The sequence below is a fragment of the Ctenocephalides felis genome, unplaced genomic scaffold (assembly GCF_003426905.1).
Source record: "Ctenocephalides felis isolate EL2017-DRISC unplaced genomic scaffold, ASM342690v1 CF-g0.4_SCAFFOLD_01492, whole genome shotgun sequence".
NCBI lineage: Eukaryota > Metazoa > Arthropoda > Insecta > Siphonaptera > Pulicidae > Ctenocephalides > Ctenocephalides felis.
In genome coordinates, this window is record NW_020537646.1 from 53,064,052 (window position 1) to 53,087,136 (window position 23,085).

The window sequence follows — 23,085 nt, forward strand, 5'->3', positions numbered from 1 at the left end:
ACTAAATATATACAGAGCAAGAATAAAAAAAAAACTAAAAAAACGGACTTTATATATATAAATATCTAAATCTAAAATTAAAAAATTACAGAACGTATTACTTGAAATTCTTAGATTATCACTTATACATATTAACAACAGCAACACATATCTTGTGAATATTCAATAATTGGAAACAGCACTAAATGTGAGTTATTACTTTTTTTTAAATAAAATATTTTTGGGGATTAAATAAACGAGATGTAGCTGATCCGAGGCAAGTTTAATTTCTGTAAAAATTGTAAATTTGCACAGCTTTTTTTTAAAAAAAAACCGAACATGTGTCAGCAATAAATGTACAGCGAATTATGCTAGTGTGTGTGATAGTGTTGAGCATAGCGCGGTGTTAGGTATTCGATGGCAATTGGGAGACATTATTTAGATTTTAGAACATCCATCTCAACAACTTGATGTAACAGAACAGCATTTTAGTTAAGATTTTTATTTACATGTAAAACACAGCAACGCGTGATCGGGTACAGCTAGATATCCTAAAAAACTAAACTAATTCTTTTTTAAAAAAAACTATTTGATTAAATAAACATTTATTATTATTATTATATATATACATTCAATTTAATGATACAACAAAACATTACATGACATATTAACAACCTAAATTATTTCGTCGTTAGAAAAAAAATTAATACAATGTTCATAAAATTAAATTATATTAAATAATAACCAAATTTATGTTTCAGGTTAAAATAAATTATAAACAACAAGACAATAAATAAATAAATTTTGAAAGATATTCTCTTAGAATTTCAGAAATTGAAACCATGAGCAAAATGTTAAATTAAATTAAAGTAGTATTTGTTCATAAACTTTTCAGAGAATCTTTTATGTATATTGATATTTCTATTCACATGACTATATAACAATGATCTTTAACACCTCTTACTCGTTTCCTCAGCATGATAACAATTAATTATATACAATACTATAAAATATTTTAGTTTAAATGAATAAGTTATTAACATTAATATGTGATAGATATAATAATTGATACAAATTTATCTTCATATTGCTTAATAGATAAGTATTATCACTAAGTGATAATTATAATATAAATACTTTATAGTTGTAGGTTGAACCATTTTGTTTAATTAGAATAAATAGTACATATATTGGTCTCATAAAGATGTATGTGATATTTATCAAATGCATTTTATTTTTATCACCCAAAACAATGTCCAAATGTTTATTCATGGAAAATTAATATATAATTTATATATTTCATTAACTGGTAAATAGGTAAACAATTATCTTCAACAATAACTCATTCTCATTCATTTATATATATATATATATATATATATATATATATATATATATATATGTGTATGTATGTGTGTGTGTGTGTGTGTGTGTGTGGCTCATATGCAGTGCAAAAGTTCGCATGTATTAACAAATGTCCTGAAAGCTAGATTAAGGAGATGGAGACAAGCAAAAAATTAAATTAGATAAGACCGAATTCTAATCCTTTCTGTCTAATATATAATTAAAAGGATGTTAAAATTAATGTAATTTTCAAACTAATGGAATAGAATTAGGTCTGTTACAATTAATTGTCCAGATGTATAAAAAGGATTATGTTCATCATTTCTTCTACTAATGTTATTTCACTACATTAATTTGGAGATGTTTTGAAAACAATTTATATTACAAATCAATTTGAATTATCATTTTTTAATTAATCTAGCTCACACACTGTTATTGTTACACTGGTTGCACGTAATTAGCTGGATAAAGTCCGACGCGACCATCCTTTCGCCCTTTGCACCAACCCTGTTCATCTTCATCCTCCAGTTTCTCGAACACGTCACCTAAAAAAGTGCATTTCATCAGTGCGCCACTATTCAATTAATATTAATTTAATTTAATTAAAGCTTTGAAAACACATGTGAAATAACCTTCTCATATATAAAAATGATCCGCTAAAACTCGAAAACGGCTAAACCGATTGGGCCAGTCTTAGTCTTGAAAAATTCGTGCTAATCAGTAGGTTGTCGGAAAGGTGAGATATTATTTCAAAATCGCGTAGAAACTTTACATTTTTAATTTGAAATTTTTTGTAGAAACGTAATTTAAACTAGCTGTGAGTGGAATTCTGTCTTGAGGCAATTATGGCATAGTGCCTTAAGGCAAATTGCTGGAACTTCCCGTACCGTAACGAAATGTTTGAGGAATACTGAATGTTTTCAAATAGATTATTATAAATATTGTAACATTGTCTAATATTTATAAGAATTATATAAACTGAATTGCAGAGTTGAATTATTTGTAAAGTATATTAGAAATTATTTGTTTCAACAAAAAACTAAAAAAAAAAAAATCAATTATTTTGTTAAGACAAGCAGAAAGTTTTTTGAATCATTCAAATCGGACGCTTAGTTCTCTCAAAAACTGCAATTTTTCACATATTTGCCTGCCTTTGCCAAAAACTAATAAACACTTCTCGCAATCATTACTAATTGAATGTTTTTTAGATCATTCAAATCGGATACTCCGTTCTCTCAAAAATTCGATTTCTATTTTCCGCACTCTTTGCTCCGTATCTCCGAAACGGCTGGACCTGCCTTTGCCAAAAACTAATCAGCTCTTTTCCCTATCAATAGGAATCGAATGTTTTTTGAACCATTCAAATCGTTGATCCGTGCGCCCTAAAACGTGACTGGAAATTTGTATCCACACATACATAAACACCACAAACACATAACACACACCACACACACACACATCATTTTTTCTGAGGTATGCCAAAATGTTCAGAAACCTTCAAAACGTCGAGAAATGTAAAAATTTTCAATTCCGATTTCGGCGCATTACAATAACTTACCCTACGGGAAGTTAATAAAACAGATGATGTTCAATTACGTTTAATGGGATGTTTCACGTGAATATTATTTAATTATGATTAAATTGCAGTAAGTAGTTTTGTTCGTAGTTATGTTTATACACAAAAACGTTATTAAACGGATTGCAAGTGTTACTAGAAACTCAAAATATCAACTTTATTAAAATCCCAATGAGCTCTGAAAGATCTCATTTGTATAATGATATACTCTATTGTGTAATAGCAATCGATAATGCTGCATTGTGTAATAGCAATGCTGATATGCCAAATTCGATATCGATTGCAGTAATTATCACAATCAGCAAATATTTTAAATACGCCCTCGTAAGGTGTTTGCAGTCCCACTTAAGCAGTATATAAAAAGTACTGATATGAGTTGGAGCCAGAGTTGCTTGAATAACATCAGAGTTGTCTTTATTACATCAGAGTTGTTTTAATTATATCATAGTTGCCATAGTCACATCAGAGTTGCTGTAGGCCACAGCATAGTTGCTGTTGGCCTCAGCAGAGTCGCGGTTTAGTCATTATAAAGATAATTGTTAATCATTATAAGTGGGTGCTAATAAATTATTGTTAAAAATAGTCAATCAGTGTTGTTCTTTAGAAGTGAAAAGATATTTCAGCCAATATCTTAATAAGAACTCAAGGCATTCCGAAGCCTACTATTACTATAACCTAATTTGACTAGGAGGTCAATACGAACCACGTTACCAACAACCCTATTACATTTCAACTCATTGGTATTAATAAAACATTTTCTAGGTTATATTATTTTTTATTTAAGTTATTTAAATTCAGATCCAAAATTTGGTCGAATAACATTTCCCTAGTTATAATTTCCCAGAATTTATCGAAGAATATATAGTAATATATAAAGGTCCGGGGTTAAAAAGGTCCACCACCGATGTGTCAAAAACCAGTAAAGTTAAGCATTGTTTAACAACGATATTTAAAAGTATAAACAGCTGTAACCTTGATTCTCATGACTTTGCTATCGGGAGATAAATGGTAATCTTTAAAAATCCACAATAAAAGTATTTTTTTCCGTTGGTAATTTTTGAGCATTAGCTAAAAATGTAATTATTTTGTAAAATACCTTTAAAATAAAAATAAAACAATAAACCTGTTTGCCACCTGGCCGTTCTAAGTTATTTTTTCCGTTGGTAATTTTTGAGCATTAGCTAAAAATGTAATTATTTTGTAAAATACCTTTAAAATAAAAATAAAACAATAAACCTGTTTGCCACCTGGCCGTTCTAAGTTACGTTCTAAGTTACTATACTTAATTCATTTTCTATCTCTCCTCACAGAAATTTGAAAATATTGTATAAGCTCAGTAGTATTATTTACAATTATACACAAAATCCAGAATCCAAAAAGAATCTGAAAAACTTGAAACATAATCAATAAGTCGGAAGACCAAAAAAGACTTGGAATGGATTATACCATTTTTCTATAGAAAGTGTATAAAACTTCCAGTGTGATTGTATTGACAAAATATAGACAAACTAATGGGGTTTATAATACCTCATTGTATATAGCATTCAAACAACACATTCTTTATACACTTAAAGTATTAATATTTTTGATTCTCTAGAAATTGTTTAAAATATACCTTACTTAGCAAAACAACATTTGTCGGGTCAGCTAGTAATTATATAAATATCTAATCATTTTTTGTATCAATAGATGTGAATAAAACAAATGCTTTCTTGTAGAATTGCTACCATCATCATGAACATTCAACAGTGAGAAAAGAAAAGTTAGGTTCAGCTCTAATTCACATTATATCATATATGTTTCGATAATTTTGACCAAAATATTATCTTTTTATATTTCGGTGTCAATGTTAATCATTTATTTATATATAATATTAATAACTGCATAGAGACAAAATATCGAAGCGCGTAAGCGCCGCGTCGCCGCCTAACGGATAAACATTGGTACTGAACCCATGGGATTGTAAACAAAGTTCATACTTATTGTTAAAATCTGTGTAAAATATCTGATAATTTTATGTGCATATGTCTAATGATCATTTTTGACCGCCAAATGGTATTTTTTTACTTTTTTCACTAGATCTCCGAAACCGCTAGACCTGCTTTCGTAAAAATTTAACCAGTTGTTCATCTTTACAATACAAGTAAAATGAAATTTTGGAATTATTAAAATCGAACACTCACAATCAGTTCTCTTAAAAACTGAGTTACCGTTCGTGGCACTTTTTGCCCCATATCTTCGAAACGGCTAGACCTGCCTATCAGTTCTCTTAAAAACTGAGTTACCGTTCAGTTAAATATTTTAATTTCTTTAGACGCCGACTTTGTCAATGTTGGCCCTGAATCATAATTTAATGCTGACTTAAATCAAAATTGAAAATCTATCATTATTCTTTGATAACACAATTAGCAAGCCAGTTAATGATTATGCAATACATCAGTTAACGTGTCGTATAATTAAAAATGGGCCACGTGATAGATTGAAAGGATCTGAAGCATCTTCATAAATCACGCGAGTGATCTGTTTGTTGCATAAAAGCTTGTAAAATCGAATTTAATTTTGTGACTTCTATTCGTTTGTCTCGTTTCGCGAACAATGTTGCAATCATAAAAATATATTACGCTAGATATAAGAAGACGTTTATTGGCTAAAAGATTTTTAGTTAAAAAATTGAATAACGCTTGCCATAATATTCCAAAGCAACTAGAAGAATTGGCAAGATTACATATAACTAAACCATATTGGACAAACAGACCTACTCCCCCTTTAATAACGAGCTTTTATGACCTAAAACCGTATGAGAAATATGTAAAAATTTGCGAAATCAAGTCTTATTATCAATTTCCACAATATTATTCATATAAAAATTCCTATGCCAAAACAGAGGCCAACTTAGTAGAAGAATCTATTAAAAATAAACAAATAAAAAATTGGGAATTTGAAAATAAAGTAAACTCAAAATGGCCCGATCACCTTCACATATATACAGATGGTTCAAAAATGGAAGATGGAACTGAATGTGCTATATATAATCACAAATATAGGAAAAAAATTAAATTACCAAAATTTGCCTCCATCTTTATAGCGGAGCTGATGGCGTTACATGTAGCAACAAAATATGTTAGAGACAAAAATGTAAATAAATCGATCATTTTCAGTGATAGCAAATCGAGTCTAATCGCAATAAACAATCCAAGCAAGCATGCAAATATATTGATATATGAAATTATAAACAATCTGAACGAAAGAAATGTAGGAGAAAAGTCAATGATCTTAGTATGGCTTAAAGGACACGCAAATATAAATGGAAACGAGATAGAAGATGCGTTAGCAAAAGAAGCTTGCCATAGCGGCGAAAATTGTGACAAAATTCCTTCCTTAGAATTAAATAACGTAATCAAACAACAGTGTATAGAAAGATGGCAAACATTCTTTGCAGAATCAACAAAAGCGAAAGGCATCACATACGCATTAACAAAGAATAAGGTATCGCAAAATACATGGTTTGAAAACATGGAATAAAGTAGAATTTTCATCTCGGTTATTTGTAGGCTGAGATATGGACACACCTTCTGCAAGAACCACTTGAAAAGAATTAGAATCATAACGGACTCAGCATGCGATTGCGGAAGCGGAGAGGAAACAATACATCACCTGTTTTGGGAATGCAACTTATTCCAAAACGAAAGAAGAACATTAATAATAAATTTACTTAAAGAAAATATTATTTTCCCAATCTATGTACAATCATTAGTAGCTAGTAACAATTTAAAAATTTATAAATATATATTTAATTTTATTAATAATTAAAAAAAATTAATTTATAAGTTAATGATTCAATAAGAATTTGTAGTAAACAATTGTAAGAATGGCATCTGGCCTTATGATGTATATCAAAAGCCAATAAATAAAACAAAAAAAATTACTCTACTGAGGTTATTAAAACTGGAACTTTTTAAATTTTCTTAGTATTTACTATTTTAAAACTAAATTGGCATAGTCCAATTGCGCAATTCATCTGCCGTCAAACGAAAGTTATGATCTTTGTCAAAAGTTAAATGTTTAAACGTGTATATGCAAGAAATGATGCGGAAACAGTACCATAATTACATCAGAATTTTCTGAAAACGATGGTTCACACTTTCTTTGTGAGTCGACAATTTATGTAACTTGTCAACGCGTGTAACTTTACCAAATTCTGTAAGAGATTCTATGACGGATATATGATTATTACTTGCCTTGCAATTATATTTCTTTGATATCTACCCGTAATTGTCCACCCGAGTACCATGTTTTGTAAAATAAGTTTACCGTGATCTAGAATAATTCTTTCGTACGTAAGTTTTACAAAACGTATCAACACCTATCAACATATCTACTTCGCGCGGGATAGTGAAGTGTGGATCCGAAAATCTTAATCCATTAGGAAGATTTAGCTCAGAAATTTGGATTCGCCGCGCGAGTGGACTCGATATTTTCTTAAGGGGTACTTGGAGGTACAAAAAAATGAGAATTTTCAGTATTGTTTTTTTGTTATTAAACGATGTTTTTTTACAAAAATATTGATACGGCATCATTATACAATGTTTTGACTTGAAGTAACAAAAATTTCAGATAAAAATTAATATTCCCAAAGTTATAGCTGTTTTTGTTGACCCTGTTTCAAAAAAACGGTCCTGGCGGTGACCATCATAACTCCTTAGAGATTCATCTAAAATCAATCAAATGAAAAGAAAAAGTTTTATAAATATTTATAATATATTATAAATAGATAATCCTGGGCCTGATCGAAGGTTTTCTTTTTTTGCAAAAATTAACAAAATGGCAGCATCAGAAATAAAATTTCTAGATTTTTGGGTAAAAAATCAACAGTTAACCCCTTCACTTACTAGCCAATATCCAAATTTACGGGCCCAAAGCGACACTAAGGTCGGTCGCACGCAGTTGCATAAACAACTTTGCTCAGCGTTCGAAACTGAACAAATCACAAAATTCCTATATGCGCATGTGCGGTACAATTAACTTTGCAAGATTTTTAATAAATAATTACGCTGATTCTTAAATAAAAATAAAAAATTATTATTAAAATATATAAATTTATACATATAATTATAAATTTATATATTTGTGCGAAACGTACAATGTCACTACCACTGTCAGTACTACTGGTAGCAAAATTATCACTGCTTTGTAATTCATCACTAATCATTTTTTAATACATTATAATGGGAAATTTTATTAAAACTTCTTATAAACGATGTATGTATATGCTTCACCAAGTCTCGGAAAATTTTCATTTATGTTTCGTCCGGTAGACTTACGACGACTCTAAGGCGTCCTATTCGTGTTTGGGCCGATAACCTTGCGACGACTCTGAGGCGTCATATTTGTGTTTGGGCCTAATACCTTGCAACGCCTCTGAGGCGTCATATTTGTGTTTGGGCCGATAACCTTGCGACGCCTCTGAGGCGTCTTTGTAAGCGAAGGGATTAATTGGTCTTAAAAAATTGAAATTTTTGAAAAAATAAAAATCCTTCAATCAGGCCCGAGTTTATTATGTATTCTAAAAGCTGTATAAATTTCATTAAATATTACTAAGCGGTTTTTGAGTTACAGTGGTCACCGGTTCAAAAAACATAGTTTAGAGAACATTTTCAAGATATTACACTTGATGAGAATGCAAAAAAATAAAAATCGATTTTTGAAAAATTCCAAGTACCACTAACCCCTTAAGCACGAAGGCATTTATATTTTTCACAAATGTACCATCTTCATTAAATATTTCTAAATTTGTAAAATTATTCGATTTCGTTAAAATTTCATCAACACCGTAGAGCTTAAGGCTCGTGGAATGATATTTAACGCACAAATTTTGGAATAGCGATTTTGATTTCGAAGATACGAGTATTATACAAATTAACAAACTTGATTGGAATTTCGTTCCTTTTTAAAGTGCAATTACAGAAGATTCTTCACAGCTACAAAAAGAATTGATAGATATAATAACAAATGGTGAATTGAAATTTAAATTCTAAAATTGCTACCAACAATTCTGCTGCCAAGAGATCCCGACGGTCTACTCACAAATTTGGTCTGTCATTGAAAAATTTCTGATTGCATTTCCGTCATCATACTTTTATCATTAGTGGAAAGTGGATTCAGCGCTGTAACTTTAACAACAAAAAAAAGAAACCGATTACTAATAGTCGATCGTGATTTAAGATTACTTTTGGCGAAGATAGAACCGAAAATTTCTAAATTGGTAATAGCACACCAAATTCATCCCTCAAATTAAAATTATAATGATTGTATCTTTATTCTGATTATAGTTTTATGATTTCAATCTTTGACAACATTATTTTGAAAGAGTAAAATATTAATTTTGATAACGTCCATGATTTTAATAAATAAATCATCAAATGTTTTGCAAATCTATCCGTCAGCAGTGATGTACTAATTGCAATTGCATTTCATTAGAAATATATCCGTAATATACCTGAAAAATTCAATACAGTGACTTGACGGCCTAAAAAATTTGAAAATCACTGATAGTGCAATTTTTTTCCGAATGTTTTATGATTTATTAAAGTAGCGTACTCTATCAAAATTGGTTTCTTATTCATCAATTTATCATTTACAGATACAATAATTTTTATATATCTTATTAATTGCTATTGAAATAAAAACAAAATTAGGGGGGCGCTGAATAATATTTTTTCTGGAAAGGGGGCGGTAGGTGAAATAAGTTTGGGATTCACTGGGTTAAACTAACAATTTTGATTATAAATTTGGATCACTTTTGCTAAATAAATAAATCCAGGATTTTAGCTTTACCCATAAGACAAATTATTGTAATCGTCCAAAATTTTTTACATATCTTCACGTTTTGAAGGTTTCTGAACATTTAGGAAAAATTGATGTGTGTGTGTATGTATGTATGGATACAATTTTTCGTCCACGTTTTCGATAGGAAGATGTGCTGGTTAGTTTTTGAAAAAGGCAGGTCCAGCCATTACAGAGCAAAGAGTGCAGAAAATAGAAATCGAGTTTTTGAGAAAACAGAGCATCCGATTTGAATGATCTAAAGAACTGATATTTGAATGATACTTAATATTTTTATTGTCCCAATTTCGGCATACAATACGAGTTTTGTATGCATATTAAAATGCATAAAATAGTAATTTCATATAATAAAATGAAAAGAAAAAACGTTTGAACTGATTGTAAACCAAATACTTAATAAATTTTTAGATATATAAACAACACCATATAGAACATTTCTGTCGAGTATTAGGTTTCGAATTTGTCGAAGTCGTGTAGTTGTTAACCGGATATAACTCCTCTGTGAAGCGGAGTCAAATCCGAACCCATCCGGTTTCGGATATTATAAGCCCATCTCTAGTATGCACGGATACAATTTTTCGTCGATTTCGGAAGGACCGCTCAACCAAGCATTCGATTCCTATTAATAAGGAGACGTGTTGATTAGTTTTTGACAAAAGTCGGTCCAGTCGATTCGGAGATACGTAGCGCAGAAAATGGCAATTAAGTTTGTGAGAGAAAAGAGAATGCGATTTGAATGATTCAAAAAACATACCACTTATTTTGACGTAATAATGAAATGATCAAGTTTTTGCCAATACAAAGTTAAAAAAATTCTATTTGGCGGTCGAAAATCAGATATTTAGTAACTTGAACTAAGCGTTATGAATATAATTTCATTTTTCAAAATTTGCCAAGAAAATTTCTAAGTTTTTAAAAAATGTTGATGTGCAGGACTGAAGCCTGCCATGCCATTGTTTTCGTACATAGCTCAGAATCACCAGTATAAAAATTTTTAGCCTTACAGGAACAAAGTTATTCAACAGGTTCACTAGCTCAATAGCTGGTCCATAATTAAAGTAGGAGCACTATAAAAAGAATAACAGAAATAATTGATAATAACTTTCATCCAAATGATCCAGGTATCAGTTTATTGAAAAAAGTTTGAAATTTAGCAATTAAATATGAGTATGCATAGCAACATATATGTATGTTCTACAACGCCCTATGAGAAAAAAGACCATAATGATGATTCAAACTCAAGATATAAATTTAAATATTATCACATCACTTACCTTGCTTGAAAGTTAATTCGTCACTTTCTGCTCCTTGATAATCATAAAGAGCTTTAATAGGAACACCGGGCTCTCCATTGTCTACTAATGCATCATTGTCACCATCGCCCTCGTCCCAATCTTCTTCCTCTTCAAATGGATTGTCCTGCTTCGGTCCATTACCATTGCTACAACATGATGATTGAATAGATGACTTTAGTTATATATTTCAATAATATGAATTAGAATTTTAGGTGTATATTTTCATATAAAAATTCGTTCATTCTCTCATATAAACACTTCAAATTTTAAAAATTACAAATACTTACTTTTATTAATTTCCCGTAGGTTGAATTATAGTAATCGCAAAAAAATCGAAAATGAAAATTTTTATATGCTTTTACGTTTCGAAGATTTTCAGAACATTTTGGCATACCTTAGAAATGAATAGACGTATATGTGTATGTGTGTGTGTTTGGATACAAGTTTTCGTCGACGATTTCGTGAACACTGATCAACCGATTTGAATAATTCACAAAACAATCCATTCGTATCGACGAGGAGACGTGTTGATGAGTTTTTGGCAAAGGCAGGTCCAGCCGTTTCGAAGACACCAAGCAGAAAGAGTCAAAAATGGTAATTCTAATTTGAATGATACAAAAAACATTGTATTTGTATTTGAAAAATCCAGAACTGATTTTAAGTTTTTAGAAAGGCTGGTCTAGCGGTTTTGGAGTACCAATAAAAAAGGTAAGGGAAAACACTATTTGGCGGATAAAAATGATAACTAGATATATGCACATCAAATTATAAAATATTTTTTAGACATTTTAATAAACGTAAACAAATTTTGTTTACGTTTCTATGGGTACCGCACCAATTTTTATTTTGAAATATTTTTTTTTTACTTTCTAAAAAAAAACAAACGTTTTGTCAACGCAAGCTAAACGTTTTTTGAATGATTCAATTCAGATCTTTAGTTCTCTTAAAAACTGTCATTTTTCCACAGCTCAGTATTTCCAAAACGGCTAGACTTGTTTTTGTCAAAAATTAATCACCTCTTCTCCCCGTCATTACAAATTGAAAGTCTTCTTAAAATTAAATCGGGTGCTCCGTTATCTCAAAAACTCGATTTTATTTTTTTCACTTTTTGCTCCATATCTCCGAAACGGCTAGAACTGTCTTAGCCAAACACTAATCAGCACGTATCCCCCTCAGTAGAAATCGAATGTATTTTGAATCAACCAAATCGTTTGATCCATGCTCCGAAAAAACGCCGACGAAAAATTGTATCCATACATACGGACGTACACACACTCACATACATATATCCAGAAACCTTTGGAACGTAAAGATATGCAAAAATTTTCATTTTCTATTTTTGGATGATTACAATAACTACAGAAAGTTAAAAAAACAGTTTTTTCAAAAATTTCTATAATATAATTTTTTAAAGTTTCAAAAAAATGCATAGATAAACAAGTATAGACAAACACGTCCGTTTTTCGATTTTAGTCGGGAGTCATAAATATACAAATAATAAATTTTTTCAACCCAAAAATTTTACATTTTGCAGAGAACGCTTTGAAAAGAAGATTCGCTGAAGAGTTGTTTTGCAATTGCAAAACCGATTCGACAACACGGCCCCAATTAGGACAAAATTGTAAGTGTTTTATTATTATTATTATTGTTGTTTTTCTAAGAAATTTCTTACATATTATTTATTTAGTTCTAATTTTCATAGTTATATTGATTGCCACTGAATGAAGGCTAAGATGCTAGCTGAAACGTATGGATTTTAAATAAATTTCTGAAAACTCTCATACTATTTATATTGATGGAACGCCCGACTTTTAAACTCAAATTAAGGGGCACAACTAGTGTAACCGCCTAAAAAAAAGATGATTTTTGGCAATTTATATTAAAAAAAACTACTTTATCAATCATTTCAAAATTTTAGGAATATATTTATACATGTTTTAAAAATACATGGTAAATATACATATACATATATAAATATTTTTTAAGTTATCGTCGATCTCCAACGGCGCGACAAAAAAAGGCCTTTCACTGCTGCAGTGATTCCGGCCTTCTACGTGGATGAAATTTAAAAAAAAAAATTCGTTAAACTAAATAATATTGTCTGTAAAATGAACTACGATAAAGAACTAGCTGTAAGTGGAATTCTGTCTTAAGGCAATTAGGGCATTGTGCCTATTGAGAATAACAGGATGTGAAGTATTAATGTTATTCTCTATATCGAAAAAAATAGTGACCTTAGACAATTTGCTGAATCCTTTTTTATTTCATTAAATTCCTCTTGTGTTAATAAACGCAATTCATCCCACCTTTTACATGATAGTTACCAGCTTGTTATTGATTTTATTAAAAAAACAAAAAAATAATTTGCTATCTCTCTTATATTATTTTTTACAATTTTGTTTTTTCTTGTTCAAACTTTTACATGTTTTGCATTTTCCTTTTGATCAAATCCATTTCAACCACTTGTTTTCGATGCGTTCGTGCTTCGTGCATTTGCCCTTGATACGTCCCCTCCCATTCCTATCAATACGCCTATTGAAATATTACAGTCGAGTATGGTGCTCGGTATGGGCGTGTTTCTTGCTTCACAATGTTACATTTCATAACTTTTAGTCAAATTAGTTTTCAAATCTTTTAGTTATTCATAATTTTTTCTAAAAAAAAATGTTTTTTTCTAATTGTTATAAGTTTAATTTTTTAAAAATAAATTTTTGTTGAGTGTTTTTGTCCTGTGGTGTGTATAATGTTTCTCTATGTTATAATTAATCTATATTGGTGTTTATATTAGTTAATAAAATTTTCAAATTGTTGTAGTTGCTGAATGATGACACGCATCTTGTGTCGAAACGTATAAATAAAAGTTTTTATACTTTATACCTTTTTTATTTCGACGAATGGGCTGCTAGTTACTTTGAAATATATATATATATATATATATATATATATATATATACGTGGTGTGTTCAAAAAGTACCCGGAATTACTAATAATTAAATTTCGCGGGTCTGGAGTGTCTGATTGTCAAATTTTTTTTTTTATTGTGTTGGTATTATGGCGTCTCCTGACACCTAGCGGTGAGAGTAACAACTAGAAACGCCAATACCAACTTCATAGACACGTTGCGTGTGAAGAACGTCGCAAACTGTCAAGTTGGCGACGGCGCATCGTGCAACACTTGCGTGGGCTCGAGGGATGCGAAAAATGCAGTCTCACCCTCATCATCAACCCTTGGAAGAGTGAAGACATAAACCTAACCTAAATATATTTTATATCAGTGAAATACTTTATACTTATTTTATTATTGTTAATTAAACTTATATACACGTTATTCAGTTCTTTTAATTATAAATATAAATAATATATAGACCCAACATCTATAGTATACATGCCCCTAAAGTATGATGAAATTTTCAGCTATATTCACTGTTTACTTTGTCTGTGGTAGTCGCTAAGGTTCGACGTGTTTTTCTGAGCTCGGCGATTTTTACAATGGAAGAATTGAAAAGTCAAAGAATTTGTATTAAATTTTGCGTAAAAAATGAAATAAAGTGTTGCAAAGTGCAAAAATTCACCAGATATGGCTCCGTGTGACTTTTTCCTATTCCCAAAGTTGAAGAGACCCATGAAAGGACGGCGGTTTTCCTCGATTGAAGAAAATCGCTGAGAGTGCTCAAGGACATATCAAAAAGTGAATATCAAGGGTGCTTCGAAAATTGGAAAAAACGCTGGCATAAGTGTATTATATCTGGGGGGGACTACTTTGAAGGGGACCACATTAATGTAGACGAATAAATAAATATTTTTTTGAAAAAACGAAAATTCCGGGTACTTTTTGAACAGACCTCGTATATATATATATATATATATATATATATATATATATATATATATATATATATATATATATATATTAACGAAGTCTATTAATCGGGCATAACATCAATAAAAACATGAACATTAAAGAATTGTATGTTCCTTGGACAAAACTTTCAGAATCATACAAATATATATATGATAAAATTGTTTCTTGGGCATCCATCCAGTAATTAAAAAACAGTTTTATTGAAAAATGTTTTTATTCAGAGATCATATGTTTCGGGTCTTGATTTGACCCATCTTCAGTGCTACAATTAAATATTTCAGGGTTACAAATTAAAACAATATAAAAAATACATAATTACAGACAAAAATAAATAAAACCATGTAAAAAAACATAAATCTAACCAATTTAATAAATTAGTTTTAAAAAACAAATATATATTGTGAAAGAATATATGAAAAGTATATGGTCAGAATATATTCTGACGGTTTGACAATTTCAGTGCACCGTGCCGTGGCGCCGGGATTTGCGTTACAATTCTTAGAATTTTGGTATTGCAGCCTCTGGCCTGTGTCACTCACACAAGGGCTGTCTTATACCTAAATACTGTACACTCGACAGTCATAATTTTAAGTTAGTCTAGACAATGTAGCGGAACAGTCAACAAGTATATTCAATCACCGCTGTATTTGTAATAGTTTGAAGATTTAATATAGATTTATACCAATCACAGTGTTTTTATTCAGTAATGTTCAAAATTTGGAACAGTTATTGTCAGATAACAATTATTTACTTACAGTCCGCTTTATTAGTAATTACTGATGGTAGCCAGCCCAACCATTGGTCCTTCGAGCCGGATATTAAGTTTGTTATAAATACAACTAGTGCCCGGTTAGTGCTTTATATAGTGAATACCGGTTAATTAATAGAACTTTGTACGGATTATTTACTGGCATAAATTCTGTGTTTGTGTTAAATTTTGATTGGTGGTGTGTTATGGGCACGTAATTTGCACGTATCGCGATAAACTGTGATAAAATTTAATAAGTGCAAGTGTTTTCCCGCCAATTAATTCTACGTGTTGTTTTGTAATTTCCGAGACGGTGGTGCATTTTTTTGAAACCAGAAAGCTGACTTCAATCTTTTGGTGTTTTATCTGAAGCAACTTATATTTTCCTGGACATCCGGCACACCAGATCAATTTTCTGATAGATCAGCAACTGAAATTATCTTCGACTAATATTGAGACTCAATATTTTGGTAACTTGGTATTTGCATCTAGAGTGCTGACTTCATCTCTTTATAAAGGAACCAGCTCATACTTTCCTGGACAGCGTGCTAACCAGGCCAACCCAATACCAGAAACATTCAGCTGAATCCATAGCGCTGACTTTGAGGATCTTCCTGAAGAGCAGCTCATACTTTCCTGGACCAATTTCACTATTTCGGTTGTAATCGTTGTTTATTTATCTTTATATTTATCTAAGTTATTGTTATTTGTTATTGGAATTTTTAACTAATATTTGCTCGTAAAGGCTTTGTATTTAACTTATATTTAGCGCTACAGAGTTTAAGATTTCTGTTACAATTAATTCATCGATTGTTATTTCATTGTATATTATAAGCATTAACATTCTGTAACAATCATATTTATAAATTTGTAACAGTTAACGCGTCAGGTATTAGATATTTTGTTTAACAAAATATTCAATTATTGTAAACTATAATCAGTCACATTTTAAATGAACTAAAATGGCAGAAGTGAAAAAACTTTTAAGAAAATGCGCATACATTAGATCAATTTTCGAAAAATTAGTGAATACCGATTTTATTGATGAACCACCAATTAACATGCTAGAAAATGTAAAAAAACGTCTCGATACCAAATATTTAGAATTCGAGAAAATATTAGATGAATTCGATTACTCGGATGATTATTCAGATCAGACGTCAGTGATTCAAACTTTATATGAAACCGTATCGTACAAAATTGACAGATTAATAGCGCAATCATCTAATTTACCAAAATTTAATGTAACTCCCGAAGCGCAAATAAAATTGCACAATATACAAATCCCGCAATTTGACGGCTCTTATAAAGATTGGACGGGATTAAGGACTTATTTGTATCAACAATTAATAACAATAAATCTTTAACCTATGTCCAAAAATTTTATTATTTAAAGGGACACCTTATCGGGGATGCCGCTGAGGCTATTAATAATTTGCAACTAAGCGACGCTAATTACAAAGTAGCGTGGGATACATTAACAAGTAAATTTGAAAACAAATGTGTCATAACTTATACATTCTTACAGCAATTTATTGATCTTCCAAAACTTTCATACATAACTAAGGACACATCAAAGACATTCATTAACTCCGCTCAGCAAATTATTAATTCCCTCAAAGCTTTGGACATTGGTGTTGATAACTGGGATACTTTACTGTCATTTTTACTATTAAATAAACTGGATTTCTCTATGCGACGTAAATTCAATTCTAATAGAGCGCACAAAAATCTGCAAACCCTTACAGAATTATTTACTTTTCTTGAACAAAGTCGGGCGGCGTCAGAAATTTCTTACGGTATTGAGTCGGAAGCGGGTCATAAAAATATAGTTGTAGAGAAGCGCACATTTGATACAAAAGAAGAAACAATGTCGAAATTATGCCCTCTACGCAGAGAAATCCATGTCATTAATTATTGTCCACAATTTTTAAATATGACGGTAAACGACAGATTAACATTTATATCACAAAACGGCAGGTGTACGAATTGTCTCCGAAAGGGACACATTCAAATAAAGTGCTTCATGCGATTTCATTGTAAAAATTGCCATAAACGTCATAATACATTACTACATTCAGAGGGCGATCAAAGCAATGAACTTAGCGCATCTTCTACCGCATTTACACCCGAAATTTCGACGGCAATAGCATCGCATGTTATGCACACTAACATAGATTTAAATAGTACTATCTTACCCACCGTTACCTTAATAATTCGTGATATAAACAACAAACCAATTAAAATACGAGCCTTATTAAATTCGGGTTCAGAAGTAAGTATAATAACCAAAAATCTTGCTAATAGACTCGGATTTAAATTGCACAATTCTAATTTACTTTTAAGCGGCGTTGATGACACCTCAGTTAGATCCAGTAACTTTATTCATTGCACAATTTCAAATATTACTGGCAGTTATCAGAAAAAATCAAAATTTGTCGTCTTAAATAAAATTTCAAACTACGCCATCGCAGCACATAGAAAAATCGAAATTTTCTTTACCAAAAAATATATATTTATCGGACCAGAATTTTAATAGTCCAGGGGAAGTTGAGTTATTAATCGGTGTTAACATATTTTTTGAAATCCTTTTGAATGAGAAAATTATACTTGGGCAGGACAAACCGATTTTACAAAATACAGTCTTCGGTTGGGCTATAGCAGGAAATTTTGGAAATAATTCTGGCCCGGTTGAAAAGGTTTCCGTTAATCATGTTCGGATAGAAAAGTCCAGTGCTAACGTAAATCTTGGTTTATCATTACAAGAAATTAAACGTAATTTTTCTGGAGAGAATCTTGATAAGGCTCGCATAGTTGTTAATTCACATATAACATCTGCCGAAACAAAATTTTTTAATTGGAGTACCTTATACGGGTTCAAAGTTTAAACAAAGCGAGATTCTGATAAAATTTACAAGTTACAAATCAATTTTGATGGCTGATATAGGCAAAATAGTTCGTCAAATTCGGGTTAGAAAAGAAGACCAAAATTTACAACGCATATTGTGGCGCGAAGGTCTATATACGAAACTTTAAAACAGTCAGTTGAATTACAATATGAATTAATAGCATCATATTTTAAGAAAAATTTGACCCTCTACATTTGGGCCGCAAATAATGATAATATATTAATATCAACTTTAGAAACCGAGTATTCTGAAAATTTTGACATAAGGAATGATAAAATTTTTATTGGAATTTAATTGGAATCGCCTTTCAGATACATTCCAAATATGTTCTAATGAAGTAATTATTGAACTAAAATTAATTAAAGAAAATATTTTATCATCAATTGCAAATGCTTTTGACCCACTTGTTTTGACTTCTTCCTTTGCGGTAAGCGCAAAAATAATTATACAAGGATTGTGGCAATTAGACATTAATTGGCGACATGTTTATTCGGCAGATAATCTTGCTTACTCACGCGAATGCTATCTTTGGGGGTATGGTAGACCACATCGATTAAGATTAAACACATATTATTGGCCATAAAAATATAAAGTTAATGAAACTATCAATTGGCCTAAGCGGGATTTTATTCGATATACTTTCCTGTGTACCTTTTCTAACAAAAGCTTCGAAAATTTCTCTAATTTGAATAATTTGCAAATTGTTATTACCTTTTGCTTTAAATTTGTTAGTAATTGTAGGGTATCACGCAAACGAAAAGTGTTCGCACCACTAAAAATTGAAGAATTATTCTCTCGTCCAATCACTGGCGTCATAAAAGATTTATCTGAACCCACGATTTTATATTCTGATTACTTTCTGATAGTTGACGCGTTAACTCTCATTAACATTAACTGCTATTCCTGAACTCATTGTTGTAAATATAAATATTAACAAACTTTCATTATGGCATAATATAAATCGATTAAGAAATATGCTTTGGAAAAAATGGTGTATAGAATATTTAAGTTTGTTACAAAACGTTACAAATGGCAATTAGAAACACCTGATATTATAAACGATGTAAATAAAATAAATGATGTAGTGTTAGCAAAAGAGGATAACTTGCCACCTATAAATTGGTTATTAGGCCGTATCACAAACGTAAACCCCGGTACTGATGGTAAAGTACGCGTAGTAACCGTAAGACCAAAGCTGGAATTTATGTGCGGCCTATAACAAGAATTTGTCCACTGCCAAATCAAGATTTTAACTAGCTGTAAGTGGAATTCTGTCTTAAGGCAATTGAGGCATCGTGCCTTTAGGCAAATTGCTGGAACTTCCCGTACCAAAAATTTTTTTTTTTTTAAAAACGATCAACATTTTTGAAAAAATTTTACTTCGAAAAAATAAGATTTTTGAGAAACTATAAATTGGACAAAAAATTATTTTTTTTGAAAAAAAAAATTTATTTTTTTTTTGAAAAAAAAAAATTTATTTTTTTTTTTTTTAAAAAAAATGTTTTCTTTATTTTGACATATTTTGGAAGATCTGAACTTTTTTTTCAAAGCAATCGTACTGCTTTAACTGCATAGAGACAAAATATAAAGCGCGTAAGCGCCGCGTCGCTGTCTAACGGATAAACATTAGTACGGAACCCATAGGAATGTAAACAAAATTTATACTTATTGTTAAAATCTCTATAAAATATCTGATAATTTGATGTGCATATGTCTAATGATCATTTTTGACCGCCAAATGGCATTTTTTTTACTTTTTTTGTTATATCTCCGAAGCCGCTAGACCTGCCCCTATGAAAATTTGATCAATTCTTCATCTTGTCAATACAAGTAAAATGTTTTTTGAATTATTAAAATCGGATGCTCCGTTCTCTTAAAAACAGAGGCAGCGTTTTTGGCACTTTTTGCCCCATATCTTGGGAACGGCTAAACCTGCCTCCGCCAAAAACTAATCAGCACGTCTTCTTATCAATACGAATCGAATGTTTTTTTGAATTATTCAAATTGCTTCATCCGTGTTCCCGAAATCGTCGATGAAAATTTGTATCCGCACACACATACATACTACGCAAACACACACACACACACACACACACATACATCCATTTTTTCTAAGGTATGCCAAAATATTCATAAACCTCTGAAACGTAAAGATATATAAAAATTTTCATTTTCGATTTTTTTGCGATTACTATAACTTACCCTACGGGAAGTTAATTAATAATTTTACTTAGTTATGTTACTTCTACCACTTTTATTGTTATGTTACTTCTACCATTGTTAAATCCTTATCAATTATGTTAATTAAGAAATCTAGAATTAAGATAGGATTTATTTGGCTTTATTTCTAAAAAATATATTTTTTAATAGTATCCATATACCATAAAACTAACATTATACTAATACTAAGCTTTGTTTAGAAATATTTCATACATATATACAGTAACTATAGAAAATAATATGAAGAATAAATTTTTTTTTTTTTCGGGGCGCAATATGGTCAGAATATATTCTGACGGTTTGACAATTTCAGTGCACCGTGCCGTGCCAAAAAATAAATATGAAATAAAAAATTGATAAAACGTCGAGTTATGATAAATTTAAAAAATTGTAAAATTAAAATAAATAAAATATTTTATTATAAAAAAAACTTATTCCAAACGAACATGTTGTCAGCTTGGAATATGTATTACGTGTGTGTACGAGAGTAAAATGTGTGCGTACGTGTTTGCGGAAAATAGTGGAAACTGTATCATCATTGGATGAGAGATTGGGATAGAGAGAATTTTAGTGGTTTCATATTACGAAGATTTTCTCAGCGATCATGCGCAGTAGGAACATAGAAAAAATATAAATGTGTAAACAATCCATAATCAACGGTTAAACATAATATGTGGATCAAAATGAAAATATAGAAACATAATAAAACCATGATAGACAATGTAAAAATGAAAAAATATGTAATTAAGAGAAATTTATTAAGAAAAAGTATAAATATTAAGGGGGTCTTCCTATGTGACGGCCTGTTTTTTAGGGATATTTTAGAATTTTTTTTCTACGACCAGTAAATAGTTAGAGCTTCAAGTTTTTTATCATTTAATAATACATATTTGGACAGTATAAATATAAAATTTCAGCTAAAAAAATTTAGTCCAACTAGAGTTACAGCGCTCTAAACACCCCCCCCTGAAAAAAAAGAGCTCCCACTGTCTCCACGATTCCGGCTGATCGGCTTATCTGACCAAAAAAAAAATAAACGGCGTTTTAATTTGTAGGCTTAAAAGCACGGAATGAACTACAATCAAATAAATACAAAAAAAACTGGATGTTTTATAGACATTTGAAATAAAAGTTGCAAATTAAACGGTTTTTTTTTGTTTTTTTGCTATAAAAAATCGAAGTTTTGAAATTTTTGATTGATCATAGATCATTCCATGCGCTTAAATATATTGAATGTGCCCTGTAAATTCCAAGTAATTCGGTCCAGCCGTTTCTGAGATACAATGGAGACAAGTTTGAAAAACACAGTTTTGAGAAAAACGCGTTTAAAGATAAAATGATCGTTGTACTATATACTATATGTATACTTTTTAAATGGCTGTAACTCAAAAACTATTTGAGATATCGATTTGAAATTTTAATATGTTATTTTTAAAGGTATAATCTACCGAAATATGAAATAAAAAAAAAATTCAATTTTTTCAACTCATCACATAGGAAGACCCCCTTAACTGAAAACGATATTTGTTATGGAACAAGTTATTATATAAAAAATTATAACATAACATATATATGTATATATACGCAAAACAATAAATGCATATATGTATACACATACACATACACATACACATATATGCAAACGCACCCATACATATACAGCATATATGTAAACACATATATATACACATACACATACATATATTATATGCATATACATATATACCTACAAACATAAACATATATATATATATATATATATATATATATATATATATTTTGAAATATGTGAGTTTGGTGTTGATATTATATTTTGATAGGTTATTTAAAATCGGGCAGTAACACCAAGTAAAGAAAAAAAACTAAAGTAGTTTTTAAGTACTTTATTTATCCATACGTTTCGGTCTTCATCGAGACCGTCATTCAGTGGAAAAAGGATTAATTATACAAAAAATACACTACACTATTACACTGTGATAAACCAGGCTATTAATAATTGGAACATTTGAACTAATTAATTTTTTTGAACAATTTTTTACCTTACATTCTAGTGTGTACAAGTTGACTAATGTCTAAAAACATTTTTAGACATTAGTCAACTTGTACACACTAGAATGTAAGGGAAAAAATTGTTCAAAAAAATTAATTAGTTCAAATGTTCCAATTATTAATAGCCTGGTTTATCACAGTGTAATAGTGTAGTGTATTTTTTGTATAATTAATCCTTTTTCCACTGAATGACGGTCTCGATGAAGACCGAAACGTATGAATAAATAAAGTACTTAAAAACTACTTTAGTTTTTTTTCTT

The 23,085-nt window shown here is 30.3% G+C and overlaps 1 protein-coding gene across 2 annotated transcripts in view; it reads right to left on the minus strand.

The window, feature by feature from the left end:
* Positions 1-1,386: 1,386 nt before the first annotated feature.
* The window catches only part of LOC113370685 (protein kinase C and casein kinase substrate in neurons protein 1), a 167,655-nt gene continuing 145,956 nt past the window's right edge, over positions 1,387-23,085 (minus strand). For both annotated transcript variants that reach the window (XM_026611379.1, XM_026611378.1), the window contains exons 10-11: positions 11,017-11,183; positions 1,387-1,868 (exon numbers count right to left, since the gene is read on the minus strand). In XM_026611379.1, the coding sequence (XP_026467164.1) occupies positions 1,762-1,868; positions 11,017-11,183 (274 nt within the window). In that variant the 3' untranslated portion in view covers positions 1,387-1,761. The remainder of the gene's footprint in view (positions 1,869-11,016; positions 11,184-23,085) is intronic.